Raw genomic sequence first — 22,963 nt, forward strand, 5'->3', positions numbered from 1 at the left:
GGGGGGACACCCAGGATGGGACACCAGTCTGTCTCTAATCACCCCAAACGGGACTCGAACCGAAGACCTGCCAGAGAGCAGGACCCACCCAAACTGGCTGCACCACTGCGCCCCCTGTACAGTAACATCACTGTTTAAAAGTATCACAACACACAAAAGACATATTTGGGTGGAGAAATTAAAAACCCTGAAAGAGGGTGAGATGGGAAATTAAATCAGAATATGGTATCATGACCTGGACATTAAAAACTAAAATCAGTTCCTCCAGTCTGTGTAAATGACAGGAGATATGATCAGTGGGGCTGAGTTCTCACTGTGGTACGAGAAGCCTGAGCTGAGGAATGGAAAGAGTTTCTCACTGAATTTATATCCAGTGAAAGTGTAGATATGAGACTTGTCCTCCACACTGTAAAAGGACACCTGACCCTCCTCATAGTCCACATACACCCCCACCTTCTGGGGTTTCACGCTCAGGTGGAGGGACACAGGGGGGTCAGTGAGAGTCTCATACTCATTCCCACTCTACAGACTGAGAGCCCAGAACCCCCAACACAGGGCACAAGGCTGGAGAGGGAGGGGACACACCCAGGACAAGAGTTTGTCACAAGATACCCTAAGCAGGACTGGAACCCCAGACCCACCAGAGAGCAGGACGCTGCCAAACCCGCTGTGCCACCACACTCCCCTCATAGAAAATATAACTTAAACTTAATCATGTTTAATGAGACACAGAGAGGGAAGTTGACATTGCAAAATTTTTATTTCAGTACTGACTGCAGGCTATACAATAACCCAGCGTCTTGGTACCAATAGTGTATATGATACTGGGCAGCCTGGTGACACAGTGAGTAGCACTGCTGTCTCACAGTTGCTGGGTGGTGCGAGAGGATGTGGGTTCGATTGCCGCTTGGTCTGTGCGGAGTTTGCATGTTTCTCCCATGTCTGCGTAGGTTTCCTCCGGGTGCTCTGGTTTCCTCCTACAGTCCAAAGACATGCTGTTCAGGTTCACCTGTAGTGTGTGTGTCACACAGACAGTGTGTTCCCCTGATGTATGGATGAGTGATCCATTGAAAGCAATGTATCTAGCAGTGTAAGTCACCTTGGTGAAAAAGGTGTGTGTACTGATAACACTACATAGTGTTCATTGGACATTTCTTTGGATGAAAGTGTCTGCTCAATAAATAAATGCATATATACATCAGTAAATTTCCTGGTGTTGTTCTGGTTTTTTTGAATTGATATTACATGGCTGATTTGATCAACTCATAAAACATATTTAGCTTAAAAGTAATCTATACTTCTTGGAAATCTGTTGAGAACTGCCCAGGATAGAAGATTTAGAGTTTCAGTGCAACCAAAGTCTTGTCACATTCGTTAAACGACTGACTCATTTTTCCAATATGGCGGATGACGTTACTGTTGCGGTACAGACGTTTTACTTGTGTTGGACCTGTCTATGTATATCATTGGTGGAAACCACGGAACGGATGTGACGCCACTGGAGGAGTGTTTCACTTTAAGGAGGCTTCAGGGGGTCACATGACAAATCTGTGAGACGCACGATGGAACAGAGATCTGAAGGGTGGTTGGAAGTCTATCGGAAAGAGTTAATTCTTCAGTTCCACCCAGCAAGGAATCACTTGTTCAATGAAAGGCTAATAAACACACACAACGCGATGTCAGCTTGCTGTTTCTTCTTCGGCGGATTTTACAAACGAAAAAAAATCCAAACTTTCATCTCCCCTAACAGTCTGTGCTATTTGGCGCCACCGTGTGGCCGGGAGTGGAACTGTCTCCCGGCACAGCGACTGCATTTTGTTGCGTTTTTTTTGTCCGTCTCCCACAGCAAACATAATAAAAGTAAGTGGAACATTTTTCTTTGAATTATGGTAATTTGCATTAGTTTTACTGACTGCATATCCAATATGATATTACTGTATTGTGGAATTCTGTAAATTATTAGGAAGGTTGTTGTGTTTACTCAATAAACACACTGAGAATGATATTGTTAACTGGCACGTAGCCTCGTTTTAATGTTCACGCTGGGTTTTCACAACCATGTGCTTTTTACGTATTCCTCCTAAATCCGCTTCCTTGCTACCTAGGTATCCTTCCTGTACCTACCGAACACATCTGCCCTCTATAGGTAATAACAGAAACAACAACTGATCACCACATCCCCTTTCCTTTGAAAGTAGAAACCTTAATAAACAGAACTAAAACATAATAGATGCTATATTACAACAGATAGCCAAATATTACAGAAACCATAAAATTTCAAAATTATACATACTCTATATGCACAAATGCCACAGAAAATAGGCATCTACAAATTAAGTCTGTCGGGTTTCTTTATGGTTCGCAGTGATCTTCTTAGTACCGGAGAATCACTCGTCCCGGCAGAGTGATCATTGTCAGATGCTACGGACGAGGAAGCTTGTGTACTCAAAGGCACTTGATCCTGTGATGAGGCTTGAACCTCTTCTCTCTGAAGATCATCCAATGGTTGGCTTGTTTCTTGTGTCTTGAGAAGACTCCTACGATTTCTCCTGAAGACCTGTCCATTTTCTGCTCTAACCACGTATGATCTCGGATTCACTTCTTCCAGTACAACAGCTTTCCTGTCCCAGTGGTTTGAATCCCCAAACCTGACAACGTCATGCTCTGATAACGGTTCCAGTCTTTTGGTATTTTTGTCGTAGTTTGTCTTCTGTCTCTTTTGTAGAGCTTTTTGTTTCATTGCGATGTCCTTTATTACATCTTGCTTTATGTCACCTCTGTAAGGAAATGTTGTCCTGATTTTGCGACCCATCAAGAGTTCTGCAGGAGATGCACCATGTTCCAGAGGCGATGCGCGATAACTCAGAAGAGCTAAATATGGATCTGATTTGCTCTCTGACGCCTTCTTGAGCAATTGCTTCACAATGTGCACTCCTTTCTCCGCCTTCCCATTGGACTGAGGAAACTGAGGACTTGAAGTCACATGCTGGAAATCATAGTGAGCAGCAAAGTCCTGAAACTCACTTGAACTGTAACAAGGACCATTGTCACTCATTACCACAGTCGGAATGCCATGCCTGGCGAAAACGGATTTCATGTGCTGTATCACACATGCACTTGAAGAATTGGACAACAGTGCTATCTCAGGGTAACTAGAAAAATAGTCCACTACCAAAAGGTAGTCCTTCCCATTGAAATGGAACAGATCAGTACCTACCTTTTGCCATGGATACTTAGGTAAGTCCACTGTGATCAAGGGCTCTCTTGCCTGCTTGTTCTGATGCTTGAGACAAATTTCACACGTACTGACCATTTTCTCAATGTCAGCATTCATTCCAGGCCAATATATTGCATCCCTTGATCTTCTCTTGCATTTCTCTATTCCAAGATGTCCTTCATGTATCCTGCAAAGCATTTCCTTTCTCAGGACCTGTGGAATTACAATTCTGTTTTGTCTCAACAGAAGACCATTTGCTACACTGAGCTCGGCTCGAACATTGTAGAACTGTGGACAGGAACTCTTGACCCATCCATTGTTCAAATTTGTAATCACCGTCTGCAGAACTGGATCTTTTCTCGTCTCTTCAGCTATTTGCTTGGACTTCTGATCAGACACTGGAAGGCTTTCCACAACAAGATTCACATGCATGTCCACATCAACTTCAGTAGAGCTCACTTCATGCGATTCGCATGCTGATGGTGCGCGAGACAATTCATCAGCTAAGACAATGTACTTCCCTGGAGTGTACACTAGTTCAAAGTCATAACGCTGCAGTCTCATCATTAGACGCTGAATGCGTGGAGACATCTCATTCAGATTCTTTCGAATGATTGCTATTAAAGGCTTGTGATCTGTTTCAGCAGTGAATGATGGTAAACCATATACGTAATCATGAAATCTCTCAAATCCAAACACAAGTCCCAAGCACTCTTTCTCTATCTGAGCATATCGGCTTTCAGATTGCGACATTGTTCTGGAGGCATAAGCTACTGGTTTCCAGCCGTGAGCCTCTTCTTGGAACAAGACTGCGCCTAGCCCATATTTTGATGCATCTGTGGAGATTTTGATCTTCTTGGACGCATCAAAGTATACAAGAACTGGTGCCGTTGTCAACGTTGACTTGAGGATATTCCATTCTTCCTCATGCTTGCTTGTCCATCGAAACTCGTTTTTGTGACTCAGCAGTTCCCTGAGTCTAGCTGTTTTCGTGGAGAGATTTGGAATGAATTTACCAACAAAGTTCACCATCCCCATGATCCGCAGCACACCTTTCTTATCCACTGGACTCGGCATGTCAAGGATTGCCTGTATTTTACTTCTATCAGGCCCTACACCATGCCCTGACAACTTGTCGCCCAGAAAGGTAATTTCAGTTACACCAAACTGACACTTGGCTTTGTTGAGCCGCAGTCCATATTCCCTAATTCTGAGAAGTAGCTTCAGAAGCCTCTCGTTGTGCTCCTGTAATGACGATCCCCATACCACTATGTCATCAACATATGCACGAACTCCACTAAGCCCTTCTATGATGTGCTCCATGGCACGATGAAAGATTTCAGATGCTGATATTATGCCAAAGGGGAGTCGTAGGAAGGAATAACGTCCAAATGGTGAGTTGAATGTGCAGTATTTGGTGCTGTCCTCGTGAAGTTTTAATTGCCAGAACCCTTGAGAAGCATCAAGTTTGCTGAAATATTTAGCACCAGCCATCTCACTGGTAATCTCCTCATGCTTTGGAATCTGGTAATGCTCTCTTTTTATATTCGCATTTAAATCTCGAGGATCCATGCATATCCTCAAATCACCATTCTGCTTCTTCACACAAACCATGGAGTTCACCCAGTCTGTGGGTTCCTCCACTTTCTTTATAACTCCCAGAGCTGTCATCCTGTCAAGCTCCTTTTTTAGTTTATCTTTTAGTGGTGCTGAAACTCTTCTTGGAGCATGTATCACAGGCTGAGCATCTTCTCTAAGCTGAATTTTGTAAGTAAATGGGAGAGCTCTCAGCCCCTTGAAAACATCCTCAAATTTGCAGACAATATCATTTGGAGTTTCCTGTTGTGCCAATGCTACATCATGACTATTGATGCAATACACTCGTCTGACGAATCCTAACTCCTCACAGGCTTTGTCACCAAGCAGGGAGTGATGATCATCTGGGACTACAACAAAGACAAGGCGATGAATTTTGCTCTTTACACGCACTTTGAGTCTACACACACCTTGAGTCTTTATGTCCTGCCCATTGTAAGCTTTAAGCGACACTGGACTTTTCCGAATATGAGGTCTAATTTTCATCTCCCTTATGTCACTTGTGCTTATCAGATTGGCCTTGGCTCCAGTATCAAGTTTCAGTGAGACAATGGATCCATTTATTTCTAATGACACAATCCATTTATCCCCAGACACACCGTCCACATTTGAGACATTTTCTTCTTCAGTCTCATTGCAGCGCCGAACACTTTCTGTATCACCGTTGATCATCCCCACAAAGAAAGTCTCTGACAATTCCGTCTCTTCCACAGCATGCACATTTATTGTTGACTCCGACTTATTCTTCTTTGAGAAACATTGTTTGGCAAAGTGGTTCATACCTTTGCATTTTGCACATTGCTTCCCATAAGCCGGGCATCGCCGGGGTTGATGCACCGAACCACATCTTTTACAACTGAATGCCTCAGTGCCTGTCCTCGGCGTGGATCGTGCACTTCGCTTTTTCATTTGTGGAGCGACAGCGCCGACTACTGGACTGTCAGGAACAGCAGCGCTCACTTTGTCACCGAAAGTTTTCGAATGCAGCAAAGCAAGTTCACTCGCATGACAAATCTTGACAGCATCATCCAACGTTAGCTCCACTTCGCTAAGCAGTCTTTCCCTCACTTTCTTCTCGTGAATGCCAAAGACAATTTGATCCCTAATCAGCGAATCAGTCAAAACACCAAAGTTGCACGTTCTCGCTTTTAGCTTCAGGTCAGTTAAGAAAGAGTCGAAGCTTTCTCCTTGAAACTGAACACGCGAGCGGAACACATACCTCTCGTACGTCTCATTTTTCTTGGGCGAGCAGTGCTCGTCAAATTTCCTGACGACTTCCTCAAAAACCTCTCCATCCCCAGGTCTTGCGAATGTGAAGGTGTTGTACACGTCTAGTGCCTGAGGTCCAGCCACCGTCAGAAGCAACTCAATCTTTCGCGCATCCGGCTTGTTATCCAGCCCAACCGCTTGCATATACAGCGAGAATTGCTGCTTGAACGCCCGCCAGCTGCTGTCGACGTTCCCGGTTAGTTTCAAGGACTCAGGCGGTTTAACAGCATCCATCGTAATCCTCGCGACTGTCATCTGCTCAGAGCACTCCTGGTACCATGTTGTGTTTACTCAATAAACACACTGAGAATGATATTGTTAACTGGCACGTAGCCTCGTTTAATGTTCACGCTGGGTTTTCACAACCATGTGCTTTTTACGTATTCCTCCTAAATCCGCTTCCTTGCTACCTAGGTATCCTTCCTGTACCTACCGAACACATCTGCCCTCTATAGGTAATAACAGAAACAACAACTGATCACCACAAAGGTGATCAGGAATCCTTGATATTCGGACACACAGAGTAATGCAGCAGAGTAAGTGTCTGCATTTATCATTTTATGTCTCTCTGTTAATGTAATGGACACATTTTCTATGAGATGAACGTCGCTTTGGAGAAAAGTGTCTGATAAATTAATAAATGTAAATATATTGAAGAGACTGATGAATTTTAATGTTGATATCAGTTTGGAAATTATTAAATTTTGCATGACTGACATGATTCTGTTTACTTCCACATGATTGAACTTTAAACCACATAATTGCTGTTAAACAATATTTATTCAAAAGCATCACAATGTACAAAAGATGTGTTTAGGTGGAGAAATTACAAACCCTAAATGAGGGTGAGATGGGAAGTTAAATCAGAATATAGCACCATGACCTTGACATTGAAAGCTAAAATCAGTTTCTTCACTCTGTGTGACTCACAGGAGATATGGTCAGTGGGTCTGACTTCCGGAAGCCTGGGCAGAAGTACGGATAGAGTTTCTCAGTGAATTTATATCCAGTGAAAGTGTAGATAAGAGACTTGTCTGTTATCTCCATTCTGTAAAAGGACACCTGACCCTCCTCATAGTCCACATAAACCCCCACCTTCTGGGGCTTCACACTCAGGTGGAGGGACACAGGGGGGTCAGTGAAAGCCAAGTACTCATTACCATTCCACAGACTGAGAGCCCAGAGACCACCACTAGGATTCAGTGGAAAACACCCCTTCCTGTTGATAGACTCTCTGACAACTCCTAAAGTCCAGTCAGTCTTGTCCCCAACCTGCACCTCCCAGTAACGTCTCCCTGAAGAAAAACCCTCTTTTCCCAGGACACACGGCCACCATTTAAACCTCTCTGGGTTGTCAGGGAGACGCTGCCATATGACTCCACGTCTCACTCGTTTCCTGTCCTCAGACAGGATGAGTTCAGGATGTGCTGTATCAGGGTCCAGAGTCACATCAACTGTGGAGGACAGAGAGGTGGTCAATTATTACATTTCGAAATGTGACAAAAAAATAACACTTTTAAACGTTATATGATATCTGAACATGATATTGCTCTCTTGTTGCCACCGCAACCCTTGAAGGACTGAGCGGTTTAGAAAATGGATGGATGGAAACGTTATATTATTATGGCAGCAGAGTGGTGTGTGTGTGTGTGAGACAGCGATCAGAACAAGCAGTTAGCGAGAATGAGTGAATTTTTACGCATTATATTTATTTTAGGTATTAATTTGAATAGAATTTTTAGGTATTAATATTAACTCAGTAGGGGGGTGCGGTGGTGCAGTGGGTTGGACCAGGTCCTGCTCTCCAGTGGTTCTGGGGTTCGAGTCCTGCTTGGGGTGCCTTGCGACGGACTGGCGTCCCGTCCTGGGTGTGTCCCCTCCCCCTCCAGCCTTACGCCCTGAGTTGCCGGGTTGGGCTCCGGTTCCCCGTGACCCCGTATGGGACAAGCGGTTCTGAAAATGTGTGTGTGTATTAACTCAAGTAAAAGGTGTTTTGGATGTTTTGTAAGAAATTGTAATGTTACCTTTGAGAAAATAGTGTAAGAGCATTTATCTTTTAAAAGTTGTTTTGACTTAATATTAATGAACACAATAAAATTAGTTAAATTAAGTAAAAAATTAAGTAAAAAATGATTATTATGATAATTATATAATCTGCTCTGGTCACACCAACCTGCTCTCAACACACCTGTTTCTCTTTCAAACTCTGTATAAATAAACTGGTCCAAGATGTAAAGGTTGTAGAGTCACATTTATGACTTTGTGTCCTTAAAATATATTTTTTCTTTTGCTCACAGTAAGAAGGGAAGATCAGTTTGTGGAAAACACTGAAACTTTTCTGTGGAAAATCTCTCTGTGGTGAAGTGTGTGTTTGCTAAAGGAACCTTCTAGAATATTTTTATATTTATGGACTTTTTAGTGCATTTGATTTCATTTGGATTTATAATGTTGAGAAGGAAACAATGAGAGCAGAAGGACCAACAGCACCGGATACATAAAGACTGAGTTCCGTTTCTGTTTGTCTTTCACTCGTAGCTGTAACATCTCCTTCTCACCAGGAGTTCAGTGTGGATTGAACTGAACTCTTGTGAGAAACAGTCACTTGTTCTCATCACTGATGAGATGTTTTGTGGAAAGGAAGGTCAATAAATGTGCTCATATCCTGTGTCTGTCAGTCAATCATGTGACAAATGAGAGTCCAGATTCAATGCAGCCAATCAGTCATTATTGTGTCTCCTACAGAGAAGAGCTGCAATGGGGAGAAGAAGCAGAAGAAACTCACCTGCGTATCTTTGTGCCTTCAGAAGTTCTGTAGAGAGAGAAATAAGAATGAGACACATGGAATTAGTGGCACAGCAGATACTGCAGTCAGTCTGGACTTGTCTCAGTGTCTTTCGTGTCCATTTTTACAGGACAGAGTCTCATACAGTATAAGAAGAATCAAACTCAGTTCTGTGGGATCAATTCAGCTCCACTCTACTTACCAGCTCTCACGGACATGTTTTCTATAGCTGGACATGGAACATACAGATAAAAAAATTATATTAGACCACTGAAATTATTAATTTTATACAACTTTTTAAAAACTGATTTTTTTTAAAAAGACACTAAAATGAAGTATAAAAAATACAAAATCAGTTTCACTTACAGGTACAGTGTATAGTTATTGGACTCTGATTGTGACAGAAACAAACCTCTCACAGTCACTCCACTCAGGATGGACTCCATAAACTGTTAAATTATGGACTGTTTTGTGGCTCCTTCTTTTGTTAAAGTACAAACACAGGAAAATACAGTATGTGATGCCCTTCAGTTTCTGCAGGTACAGTAGTACCATCTCTGTTCTACTAACAGTAACTACAGCTGTACAGGAGGTAATGATACATTTCTCTCAAACTACATGTACTGTTTACCTTGTTTTACTTAGCAAACAGAATACCATTAGTGGTATTTTTACTTATCCATTTTTAACAGAGACATTATGCCTATTTTATGGACTGATGAAATATATAATCATGAACCATTTACCCTTACAGTGATCTTTGTTATTCAGCTGTTGTGTTGAGAGTAACTGAACTGTTTTATTCTAAGCACAATATTTTCTTCACATTATGACTCAGAGAAGCTCCTTCCTCATCTCCAACCCAAATTAAAAAGAATCTATTATTTTTCAAAAAATTATTTGTCAATTCAAAATGATTTTTCATCTTTTTCCCATATTTCTGATATGTTTTTTTTCTCACATTGTTTCTGTACCCAGACAGTTTTGCTTTTGAAAGGTGTGTTTTGCTGTTATACTTTCATATTTGCATAAACACACACACACAAAGGCACAAACAGAAACACAAGTCCTCTTACTTACTCAGTTGTCTGGTGATGAGTTCTGTAGATAGAAGAACATCAATGTGAATAAAAGACAGATTTTAAAAAAAAACAGATGTAGTTCAGTGGATCTGCTGACTCTCTTTCATTCTCTTTCTAGTAAATAAATGAGCCTCTTATTCTGTTCCCTCCTTTTTGCCATTTATGTGCATTTACTTTAGTGGCATATTTGTATTTTTCTGTCATGCTATAGAGTAGGTTCATGTTTTGACACAATATAATGGTGATATTTCAACATTTTCATACATCACTTTCATACAACTGCATTACTTCCCATGCTGTTTTTTGAGCTCACCTGTAGATGTAAGAGTAAGTATTGTAATTAGTCAGTTAGAACTGAGATTGATAAAATTATGCAATGAATAAATGAGAGAAAAAAAGATGAAATCAATAAACTTTTTTTTTCAGAAGTGAAATCCTGACAAAGAAGGAAAGTGCTGCTTAATTAACCTGCGTCCAACATTGACTTCAACATGGTCATTTCTACAGGTCATCTGGCTGCGGTACCATGTTATACACTGTAATTCTGTCAGTCATTAATATCCAGAAACATTTTTTCATAAAACGTATTCATTCACACAATTAATGCAAACAGTTTTATCAGTGAACAAGACAGAAAATTATTTTTGATATATATCTGAAAGATGTGAAATTGAAACATTTCCAGTCATCACTTTTATACAGCTGTATTACCTACCGTGCTGCTCTTGGAGCTCACCTGTAGATGTAAAAGTAAATATTGTAATTAATCAGTGAGAACTAAGATGAATGAAATTATGCAATGAAGTTAGTGTCACGAAACAGTACAGTCACACACTGCATATAAATATGTATGTGAGCTTTTACATGTTATCATAATATCTTCTTCCACTTTAACCATGTCTGAAACACTGGGAGCAAAAGATTTTAATATATCAGATTTTTCATTGTATAAAAATTGCTTCTAACTGTGTTTTGTTCATGCCAGCAATATAATTTACCGTGATATATATGTTAATGAACCCTGTTGCATCATAAATATAAACTGAACAGTTTTACACACACACATTATCTGAAACCACTTGTCCCATGCAGGGTCACGGGGAGCTGGAGCCTAACCCAGCAACACAGGGTGTAAGGATGGAGGGGGAGGGATGCACCTAGGACGAGATGCCAATCCATCACAAGGCACCCCAAGTGGGACTCAAACCCCACACCTACTGGAGAGCAGGACTCAGTCAAGCCCACTACGCCACCGTGCTGCCCCTTGAGCAGTTTTTCTCAAAACCAAATATTTTCTATTACTGTCTCAGTATATTTATATTTCTGTGTCATTCTATACAACAAATTCATATTTTGAGACACTACAGTGGTATAAATCATTCCATATTTAGCCGATATCTTTGTCCAAGATGACTTTAATGTAGTGTCTCTAACACTGAAAGACACTTTTGAACTGATGTATAAAAAAGAGTTTGAACATAAACACTTTCACACTTAAAAACTGTGTGATATTAGAGAAAAAAAACCTAAAAGCACAACACAGAACTGTAGCATTAATGCATGTTAACTGTTTATATATCATTATGATTTATATAATACAGTATGACAGGAGGACGGGTGTGTCCTCTCCCCCTCCAGCCTTATGCCCTGTGCTGTCGGGTTAGGCTCTAGCTCACCATGACCCCACTTGAAACAGGTGGTTTCAGACAATGTGTGTGTGTGTGTGTGAGTGAGTACAGGGGAATTTCAGCAAACTGGATCATGAGAAAGAAACCGCGTCATAAGACCAAGATTATTCTCCAGGATCAGGTCCACACTTGTTCATTCCCACATAGAAATAGTGACTGCTGTACTTTGTGCTCAAACACTGTATGGAACACAGCTGGTGTTCATTGGCCTCTGATAAAAACCACATTTTTACAACTTGCATGTGATGAGCACACAAATGACATTAAGAACTAAGGTCAGTTTATAGTTAGCAGTTCACCTAAAACACACATTTCTGGAATCTTCTAAAATACATAAACCAGGGACATCCAATCAATTTGGATTTGGAATTTAGCATAACAGAGATGTGGTACTCAGACCACATCTCTGTTATGCTAATTCCAGCATACAAACCACTTCTCAAACTTGCCAAACCAGTCCAAAAGCAGATCACAGTATGGCCAGACGATGCTACCTCAGCACTACAGGACTGCTTCCAGGACACAGACTGGAACATGTTTAAAGAGGCAGCCACCTATCATGACCACACAGACCTGCAAGAATACACTGAAACAGTGACTGCTTACATCAAAAAGTGCATTGATGATGTGACAGTCACCAAGACCATCACCACACGTGCCAACCAGAAGCCATGGATGACAGCAGAGGTCCGTGGGCTGCTAAAGACCCGTGATGACGCATTCAGATCGGGAGACAAAGCAGTCCTCAGAACAGCAAGAGCTAACCTGTCCCGTGGCATCAAGAAAGCAAAACGGTTATATGCACTAAAAATCAATAATCACTTCAGTGACAGCAAGGACACACGGAGTCTGTGGCAAGCTATTCAGACCATCACAGACTACAAGCCCCTGCCACAGGCCTGCGATGACGACACATCCCTCCCAGATGCACTTAATGAGTTCTATGCACGGTTTGAAATGCAGAATAACAAGTCTGCACACAAACTACCCACACCTCCCAATGACCAGGTGCTCTATCTGTCTCCAGTCGATGTAAGGAAGACCCTATCTAGGGTTAACCCACGCAAGGCTGCAGGTCCTGACAACATACCAGGCCGAGTACTGAGGGACTGTGCTGAACAGCTGACAGATGTCTTAACAGGCATCTTTAACATCTCATTAAGCCAAGCAGTTGTCCCCACATGTCTCAAGTCCACCACCATCATCCCAGTACCAAAGAAGTCACCTGTGTCCTGCCTGAATGACTATCGTCCCATAGCACTGACCCCAATAATGAAGAAGTGCTTTGAGAGGTTAGTCATGCACCATATCAAATCCAACCTCCCCAACACACTTGACCCGCTCCAATTTGCATACCGTCCAAACCGCTCTACGGACGATGCCATCTCCTCCACTCTCCACCTGGCTCTTACCCATTTGGAAAACAAAGACTCTTATGTTAGATTGCTGTTCATCGACTTCAACTCAGCATTCAACACAATAATCCCACAACAGCTCATCAGCAAACTAAACCTGCTGGGTCTAAATGCCTCCCTCTGTAATTGGATCCTGGACTTTCTAACCGGAAGACCTCAGTCAGTCCGTGTCGGCCGCAACACCTCCAGCACTACCACACTGAGCACAGGTGCCCCACAAGGCTGTGTGCTCAGCCCGCTGCTCTTTACGCTGCTGACCCACGACTGCACTGCCAAGTTCAGCTCCAACCACATCATCAAGTTTGCTGATGACACAACGGTGGTAGGTCTCATCAGCAACAATGATGAAACACCCTACAGAGAGGAAGTGGTACAACTAGTTGAATGGTGTGGTGCAAACAACCTGTCCCTCAATGTGAGGAAGACAAAGGAGGTTGTGATGGACTTCAGGAAGAACTCTGTTGACCACCCCCTACTGACCATCGACAGCTCGACTGTGGAGAGAGTCAGCAGCACTAAATTCCTGGGAGTGCACATTACAGAAGACCTCACCTGGACCACCAACGCTACATCACTCTCCAAGAAGGCGCAACAGCGGCTCCGCTTCCTGCGCCGACTTAAAAGAGCAAGTCTCCCTCCTCCAATCCTCACCACATTCTATAGGGGAACAATTGAGAGTGTGCTAACCAGCTGCATCACTGTCTGGTACGGGAACTGCAGTGCAGCAGACCGCAAGACCCTACAGCGGACAGTGAACACAGCTGCAAAGATCATCGGTGCCCCTCTCCCCTCCATTCTGGACATTTTCCTTGCACGATGCTCCAGAAAGGCCACCAGTATCGTGAAAGACCCCACTCATCCCTCTCACAGTCTCTTCCAGCTCTTGCCATCAGGAAGACGGTATCGGAGCATCAGAGCCCGCTCTGCCAGACTGCTCAACAGCTTTTTCCCCCAGGCTGTGAGAGCCCTCAGTTGCAATCACCTTGCCACCCTCTGAAACCTCATCCACAACCTTAGCTCCTGAAACCAGGATCCACTCTTCCCGCCCCAACCCACCACATCACACGCACCACATGTAAACTGGTGGATACCTCCTGTGGAAACACACTCTTTTCCTTTCCATATGCAAACCAACTGTTTTTTATTTTCTCTATATGCACCAGACACTTTCTTATAAAACCCCCAATGTTACAAGGACTTAATAAGATAACAGAAATGTTTACTTGTGAATGCACTACAAATCATATTGCACTATTCCTTCTTAAATACCTCTACTGCACAGTTATTATGTAATTACTTGTATTGTATAGTTAACTGTTTATAGTATATGTATATTTGCCCTAATTTTAGATTACCGATTTAATAAATTAGCTATGTAGGTCTAAAAGCTGTCCTTATGTCTAGTGTTGTATGTTTATATTTATGCTTATTTACACGGCACCGTGGTCCTCCCCCTGTATGTCCACACATGTAGTGGAATGACAATAAAGCTTGACTTCACTTGAATTTGGGAACAAAGGGCACAATCATTACTGTGAACTGGTTGGAGAGACACAGGTGTAAAAATCATAGTAAGTGACACAGTGAATGTAAAACGTCTAAAGTGTTTTTCTACATTTATTATGCCTGAAACTGTGCAAGTAAAATTATTGTGTCAGATGTACATCTGTGTATAACAACATGACAGTAATACACACACATTGCCTGAACCACTTGTCCCATTCAGGGTCACAGGGAGTCCGAGCCTAACCCGGCAACGCAGGGCATAAGGCTGGAGAGGGAGGGGACACACACACACACACTTTCTGAACCGCTTGTCCCATACAGGGTCACGGGGAGCTGGAGCCTAACCCTGCAACAAAGGGCACAAGGATGGAGGGGGAGAGGACACACCCAGGACAGGACACCAGTCCATCACAAGGCACCCCAAGCAGGACTCAAACCCCAGACCTGCCAGAGAGCAGAACCCACTCCAACCCACTGTGCCACCATGGCCCCAAAACAATAACACACACACACACACACACACACACACACACACACACACACACACACACACACACACACACACACACACACTTTCCCATACAGGGTCACAGGGAACCAGAGCCTACCCAGTAACACCGGGCATAAGGCCAGAGGGGGAGAGGACACACCCAGGACAGGACACCAGTCCATCACAAGGCACCCTAAGCAGGACTCAAACCCCAGACCCACCAGAGAGCAGGACTGAGGTCCAACCCACTGCGCCACCGCACCCCTCCCAAAACAATAACCCTCAACTTAAATCTAATAATAAGCTGCAGTTAAAAACTTCAAGCTCTTGCTATGGTGACAAATTTCTGCTGAATTTTACTAAACAACAATTCTGTAGCTTGATTCCTTTATTGGTTCATCGTCAAAAAACCTGTCATACCAACTCAGAAGCCTATTTAGACAGTCATCTGAAAAAGCAATGAAACAGAGCTCTCTCATGGAACTGCAAAAAGGAATAAACGGTAATAAAACGGAACTGAAGAAGTAAATATTTTCTGTAACAGTCTGTAATAGTTGATTTCAGAAGGAAATTCCTGTTGAACCTTCATACAGATGTTCTCACCATACAGATGTTGACTTAAGCAAATACCCAATTTGCTAGTTTTCTGAAATTTACAGCAAAATATTATTGCAAGAAAATATGTCATTCAGTCAAAGTCGTTGTTGAATGTTTTATGTGCAGTTCTTGTTTTAAGATGTTATTATTGATCTTTCAGACCAGTAGGAAGAAACAGTTTATGATCCAGCAGTGGAAATACTGCAGTTACTTGCTCAGCGACTGGATTTAATTATCAAAATCACTTTACAAGCTGTAAAATCTTTAGATTCCCACTATGGAAAAGCGATCCTCAGTGATGCAGAAAATATTACACAGAATATAAAAATACCTTGAGAGAAAATCGATAAATTTGTTTTTTTTGCAAATGCGAAAATCCGAACATAGAAGGAAACTGTTGCTGAATTAACCTGCGTCCAACACTGACTTCAACTTGGTCATTTCTACAGGTCATGTGACTGTGGTACCATGTTATACACTGTAATTCTGTCAGTCATTGACATCCTGTAACATTTTTCATACGTTGCACTCATTCACACAAATGACAGAAATTGTTTTATCAGTGAACAAGAAGTTAGCGAAATAGTTTTTTGTTCCATATTTGTCTTAAAGAAGTGATATTGCAACATTTTTATAGATCACTTTCATACAATTGTATTACTTACCATGCTGTTCCATGAGTACACCTGTGGAAAGAAGAGTAAAAATTGTAATTAGTCAGTGAAAACACACACACACACATTTTCAGAACTGCCTGTCCCATACGGGGTCACGGGGAACCGGAGCCAACCCGGCAACACAGGGCGTAAGGCCGGAGGGGGAGGGGACACACCCAGGACAGGACGCCAGTCCATCACAAGGCACCCCAAGCGGGACTCGAACCCCAGACCCACCGGAGAGCAGGACTGTGGTTCAACCCTCAGTGAAAACAGAGATGAATTAAATGATGTAATGAGATAATCTAAAATACCACACATAAACCAGGGGTGTCCAATCTTTTTTGGCAAAGGACCACAATAATTACTGTGAACTGGTTCAACAGACAGAAGTGTAAAAATCACAGTAAGTGTTATAGGGAATGTTAAATGTCTCAATTGGTTGTTTGTAAGGGGGTGTGGTGGGTTGGACCGCAGTCCTGCTCTCCGGTGGGCCTGGGGTTCGAGTCCCGCTTGGGGTGCCTTGTGACAGACTGGCGTCCTGTCCTGGGTGTGTCCCCTCCCCTTACGCCCTGTGTTACCAGGAAGGCTCCGGTTCCCCTGCGACCCCGTATGGGACAGGCAGTTCTGAAAATGTGTGTGTGTTTGTTTGTAAATTGTTCTTAATTTTCCTTTTTTATATATGACTTAAATATGCAATTTTTCCAACATTTCATACATCGTTTTCATACTGTATTACTTACCATACCGTTCTTTGAGCTGAGCTGTAGATGTAAGAGTAAATATTGTAATTATTCAGGGTGAAGAGAAATAAATGAAATTATGTCATGAAAGATTACAGTCACAAACTGCATATAAATATTTGCATGTGACTTTTAACATTTTATCGTATTACGTCATCCTTCCGCTGTGGTGGCAAGTGATCAGTTATTTAAACTACAAGTGAAAATTGTAAATACCTTAAAAAGTGAAATTCAGCAACCAGTTACTGTGCAACTACATTTTAAACACTGAATTTTTTATTCAATCTGAGCTTTGAATTCATGGTTGGAAAAATGTTTAAATATTTCTTGGACAAGATCTTGAATGTTATAGTTGCTAATAATAAATATATGAAAAATAAAAGAATTGACTCTAACTAGTGAATAAAACGCCTGGGGGTGCGGTGGCGCAGTGGGTTGGACCGCAGTCCTCCTCTTCGGTGGGTCTGGGGTTCAAATCCCGCTTGGGGTGCCTTGCGACGGACTGGCGTCCCGTCCTGGGTGTGTCCCCTCCCCCTCCGGCCTTACGCCCTGTGTTACCGGGTAGGCTCCGGTTCCCCGTGACCCCGTATGGGACAAGCGGTTCTGAAAATGTGTGTGTGTGTGTGTAGTGAATAAAACTCATACCATATAATACCTGCTGTGGGCTATGATATAAAATCACTTTCACATAATACTGCTTTTCAACTATGTTTTATAACTTTTCCTTTAACGTGAACAAAACCATAAATGTGAACAGTAATTTGCTAAAATACCTCTCTTTTTCCGCAGTTTTACAAAACGGTGAATCAAAATTGTGCCTCCAATAATACCAACAGCAGACAGACTGAAGATGACAGCAAAGGTCACCTTCCAGGGATGGGCATGATGGAACATCTCACCTGGAATACAACAAATAATTAATTTTACATAAGAATTACAGATTTACATCTTTCACTAATTAAAAAATAAAATAGCCAATTTAATGAGCACAGAACCTGCAGTCCTAATGTTTAATTTAACCAGAAGAAACTAGTAAATAAGCACCTCAATTTCTGCCTTTACAAAACTATCATCAGTGTGGAAACACTTTCATACAGATGGATCAAGACACAAATCAGGACGATACAAAAACATATGACATTTCTAACCTGTTCATTATTCACAGTGATTTAAACATATGTTACACTAGGTGTCTCCATTGAGCTGTTTATACTAAATATGTGTAACTCACCAGGGATTTCAGTCATTGTCTCTTTCATTTCCTTTAAGTCCCTTTGTAGAACTTGACAGGTGAACCTGTTGGTCTCTGTCTCCTGTACAATAACACGTCGTCTCACAATGAAGAGGTCCATACTGTCTCTGTGTGTCTCTGTGTGTTCAGCAGGGAGATTGTGTCCTTCACTGTCCATCCAGACCACTTGAGGCTGAGGGTACCAGCCTTTAGATTCACACACCAGACTGATCCCTCCTTCTTTGTATCCCTCATTGGAGATCACTGGTTGGGTTCCAATAGCTAGAAATATAGAAATACACACACACACACACACACTTTCAGAACCGCTTGTCCCATACAGGGTCACAGGGAACCAGAGCCGACCCGGCAACACAGGGCATAAGGCCAGAGGGGGAGGGGGACACACCCAGGACGGGACGCCAGTCTGCCGCAAGGCACCCGAAGCAGGACTCGAACCCCAGACCCACCAGAGAGCAGGACTGCAGCCCAACCCACTGCACCACCGCGCCCCCCTGAATATAGAAATAGTGTGACTAAAAGAAAAAATATAATTAAAATGTACTGAAAATTGATTGAAATTTCGTAAAACAGCTTTTATCTTTAGAAATACATTAATGGAGAAATCTTTATGACACCTCTTAAATGAAACATTACACACACACACACACACACACACATTTTCAGAACCGCTTGTCCCATACAGGGTCGCGGGGAACCGGAGCCTACCCGGCAACACAGGGCGTAAGGCCGGAGGGGGAGGGGACACACCCAGGACGGGACGCCAGTCCGTCGCAAGGCACCCCAAGCGGGATTTGAACCCCAGACCCACCGGAGAGCAGGACCATGGTCCAACCCACTGCGCCACCGCGCCCCCCTTAAGTGAAGCATTAGTTTCATCAATAAAAAAAATAACAAAATTCTTACCTTTAATTTGAACATTAATGGAATAATCATCATACCATTCTGCAGACTGGACGAAGCATTTATACTCTCCACTGTCAGAAAGTCTAACATTTTTCACTTTCAATGAAGTGTTTCCATTATTCAGTTCCTCAGAGAACAGTGATGTCCTTCCCCTGTAGGATGGGATCTGATTCTCATTTCTGTCCTCATGATCCCGGTAAAGATGTACAAGAGGGTTTTTGGTCTGAACTCTGAACCACTCGACGCTCAGATCCATAGCACTGATGTTGGGTTTGAGGTAACAGGGCAGAACAACATCTTCACCAGGTACAGCAACTACAGGATCAGCTGGACCAAGAACCTCAAACCTCTCTGTGAAGAACAACACACACTGAGAATTTATTCAGTATGAAGCACAGTATGACTGAAATTCTTTTCTCAGAGAAATAAGTACCCAGTGTGGAGACAGTGGTGAGTTGGAGAAGAAGGGGGATGAAACGGAGACACTCAGACCAACTGATGTTCATCACTGGAAGAAACAGGTATATAGAAATCGCCAGTTAGGAGAGTATATACACACCATCAATGTAAAATGATTTTACATACAGGATCTGACAATAGATTAAGTAAATCAGTTTAAGAAATCACTTGATTAACTGAAGGACTCAATATACTAGTACAAAAATTACCAATACTGAGCAGACTGATTTACTATAGTAACTGTTATACTTTGTGAAGCTGCTTTACAGTGACGCTCAGTGTTCTCCCAGTCTGTTCATATAATAGTCCCAGGTCTTATAGTCTATTTCTTTCATTAGTCTTCATATATTTTGTTTTTCAGGCCACACAGCATCTGACATGTATGTCAGAGTGACACTGAAACACCAGACACATGAATCAGTGACACAAAGAGATTTTACTTTCAGATGTCAAAGCACAATTCAAGTCTGTCAAGGAAAATGTAAAAATACTAATGAAAAAAAAACTACAGTAAAGGAATACTTTTGCTGGTTAATTTTGGGAAAATAAAAGTTTTTCAGGTACTGAAATATGATCAGCCTAATGAACTACAGAATAAAAGAACCAAATTACTGCTATTTTCTCACTCAGCTCGTAATTTAATACAGGTTGAGCAGGATCCTGTTCACATCACTGATGTATGAATGGAACAAAAAAAAATTCTAGTAAACATCATTACGTCTGTTTATTTAAAAACCATGCTGCAATTCAACAGTGTTATTTTTATAAAAAATGTAACATTATACATAGTGAGGTTTCTGACTCAGTGAGTTCGAACTAAATGACTTTTATTTGAAGATTGAAAAATCTTTAGGAAGAGGAGGACAGGACTGTTGGCACTACCTTCATAACTGGTACACTGTTTGGATGTAGTTCTTCATGAGAAAAGAACAAATTGATCTTGCTTGTGCACAAGTACAGATTAATTGCTGCATTCTTGTAAATTTAATTACATGTGTATTTATTTTCCCAAATAGACAGAAGAGCTACAGTTTATTGACAGGATCACAGTGGATGAGACACTTTCAGCCCTGAGATCCACAGTGTTTTACCTGTGTGATAGTGCTGAATGCTGTCAGATGGTTTTACTTGGGTCCTGTTTGTTGTTCCACTGTTTCTTACTCAGTCACACCTTGCAGAGCTGGATGTCTGTTAGTGAGTCACTTGGAGACCTTTCACAGGGTGGACAGTATGATGAGGCTGAGGACACAAGGACAATCTGTTCTGTTTGCTTTTTCTCATCCAACTTCATCAATGCAAGAAATAATTATATAGGCAAGAAAGAGTGAATTTACATTAAGAGTTAAATCACAAGATAAACATTTTAAAATACAATAAATGGCACAACAAACACATGATACCAGAATGAAGAAATTCAAAGAAAAGTATAAATAGGGACTAGCTTTGTAGAGTGAGAAAATGACATGAATATTTTATTTTTAACCTCTTTTACCACTGAAGTCCACAGTCCTGCATGCTTGATCTTCTCTTCTCTTCTTACCAAAGTTCTGTTGTGTTCCAGAGACCTTTTCTGCTCTTTACAATATGGACAACTGTTCACTGTTCTTACTTTCATTTCCAAATGAAAGAATTACTGGTTAAACTACATTCCAACAAACGCAGGGGAAGGACTGATAAAGATTAATCTTGACTCATTTAAGAATAAAACAAAACTCTTTGAGTGAAGATTACTGTTCCTTTCTGCTGTTTTCTTTACATTTATCTGATGGTTTTCTGCAAAATGACTGTTGATAAATTATTTACCCATTTATACAGCTGGGTAGCTTTACTGGAATAAATCAGGGTAAGAAGCTTAGTCAAAGGTACTACAGCTGGACATGAGGCTTGAACCTGTGATTCTTGGGGCAAAAGGAAACACCTCTAAGCACCACGTTACAAGCTGTATCATATACAGTATGAGATGGGGGGGGGGGGGGGGGGCTAATTGCTGTTAATTATCTTTCACAGCAATATTATGGGGCAATGAGAGATGTACAGTGGTTCTACCCACAATGCCTTACGTTCATGTGTCTGGTTTTAAACAAAGTTAATACATTTGCTCTAGTTTCTCAGTCTATTGAAAATGTTTCATGATTCATTTCTTGTTCTGTTTCCTGGTGTTTGGAAGTATTGCTGCACTGTCTGGTGGGTTTTATTAATCCTCGGTGTATTTTCTGTGGGGAGGAGCCGCACTGTATACAGGTTGTAAGGTTAAGGTTTGGATTTTCACTCTTTTTACTTTCATTTAAACCAAACCTGACCCCTGAATCACCTCAGAGAAACAACAAGAGCAAAAAGAACAGGAACACAATCAACCTGTATTTCTGGTTCTCACCAGTGCCATCAGAATGTCCTATCAAACACTTGTTTCCTTCATGTTGAATGACGTGCATCCATAACCACTGTGACTGAGTCCACCCATCTCATTCCACTACACTCTTTTTGAGAAAATTGCATCTTTGCATGGGGCCATGGTGATGCAGTGGGTTTGGCCTGCACCTCCTCTCTGATGGGTCTGGGGTTCAAACCCTGCTTGGTGTGCCGTGTAATGGAGTGGTGTCCCATTCTGGGTGTGTCCCCTTCCCTTCCCCATCCAGCCTTGTGTTGCTGGGATATGCTCTGGCTCACTGCAACCCTGCTTGGGACAAACAGTTTCAGTCAATGTGTGTCTTTGCATGAAGGGTCTGCATTATGTCTTACTTCAGTCTCATCATTTCTGTTCTCAGTGACACTTTTGGTTCAATTTTGGTTTCGTCAGTGTCCAACTTCACTTTATGTGCTGATAATATAAATGGCACAAATCAAATAATGTGAATAGCAGAATTATGTTAAAAATATTTTAATTATTCTATTTCAGTGCTATTGTGACGTTCAGCTGTGAAACAGATACAGACACATGCACACTATAACGTCCAGACATGGATGTAAAATACGATGATCTCAACAGCAGAGTCACATACAAGTGTACAGTGCAAATCAGGAAATAAAGTGCAGGGGTGACATTAAAAATATGGAATAAATAGATGTTCAGTGTGTTCATACAGTAGGTGAAACAGGTTTACACACACAGAGCTGATACACAGCGGAGTGATGTAGACAGAGTGGGAATACAGGAGAAGATCACAAAGGAAAAGTGAAGACAGGATGGGAACTCAGGATGGGAACAGAAACACACTGGAACAATTACTCTGGGGGGAAACAAAACTCTTCATTACATGTAAATTTTTCAAATGTTTGTAGTAATTAGGGTACAATTTTAACATCAG

At 41.9% G+C, this 22,963-nt stretch overlaps 1 protein-coding gene across 1 annotated transcript; it reads right to left on the minus strand.

Annotated features, from left to right (window-relative positions):
* Window positions 1-218: 218 nt before the first annotated feature.
* LOC114911863 (butyrophilin subfamily 1 member A1-like) lies at window positions 219-19,542 on the minus strand (the record flags this gene model as incomplete). Its single annotated transcript, XM_029256083.1, has 6 exons — window positions 219-453; window positions 7,178-7,536; window positions 16,308-16,328; window positions 17,815-17,940; window positions 18,273-18,554; window positions 19,200-19,542. Coding segments are annotated over 6 exons (1,329 nt in total), but the record flags the coding sequence as incomplete, so codon positions are not given.
* Between the last annotated feature and the right edge of the window lie 3,421 nt (window positions 19,543-22,963).

This window comes from Scleropages formosus, chromosome 11 (assembly GCF_900964775.1).
Source record: "Scleropages formosus chromosome 11, fSclFor1.1, whole genome shotgun sequence".
Classification (NCBI taxonomy): domain Eukaryota; kingdom Metazoa; phylum Chordata; class Actinopteri; order Osteoglossiformes; family Osteoglossidae; genus Scleropages; species Scleropages formosus.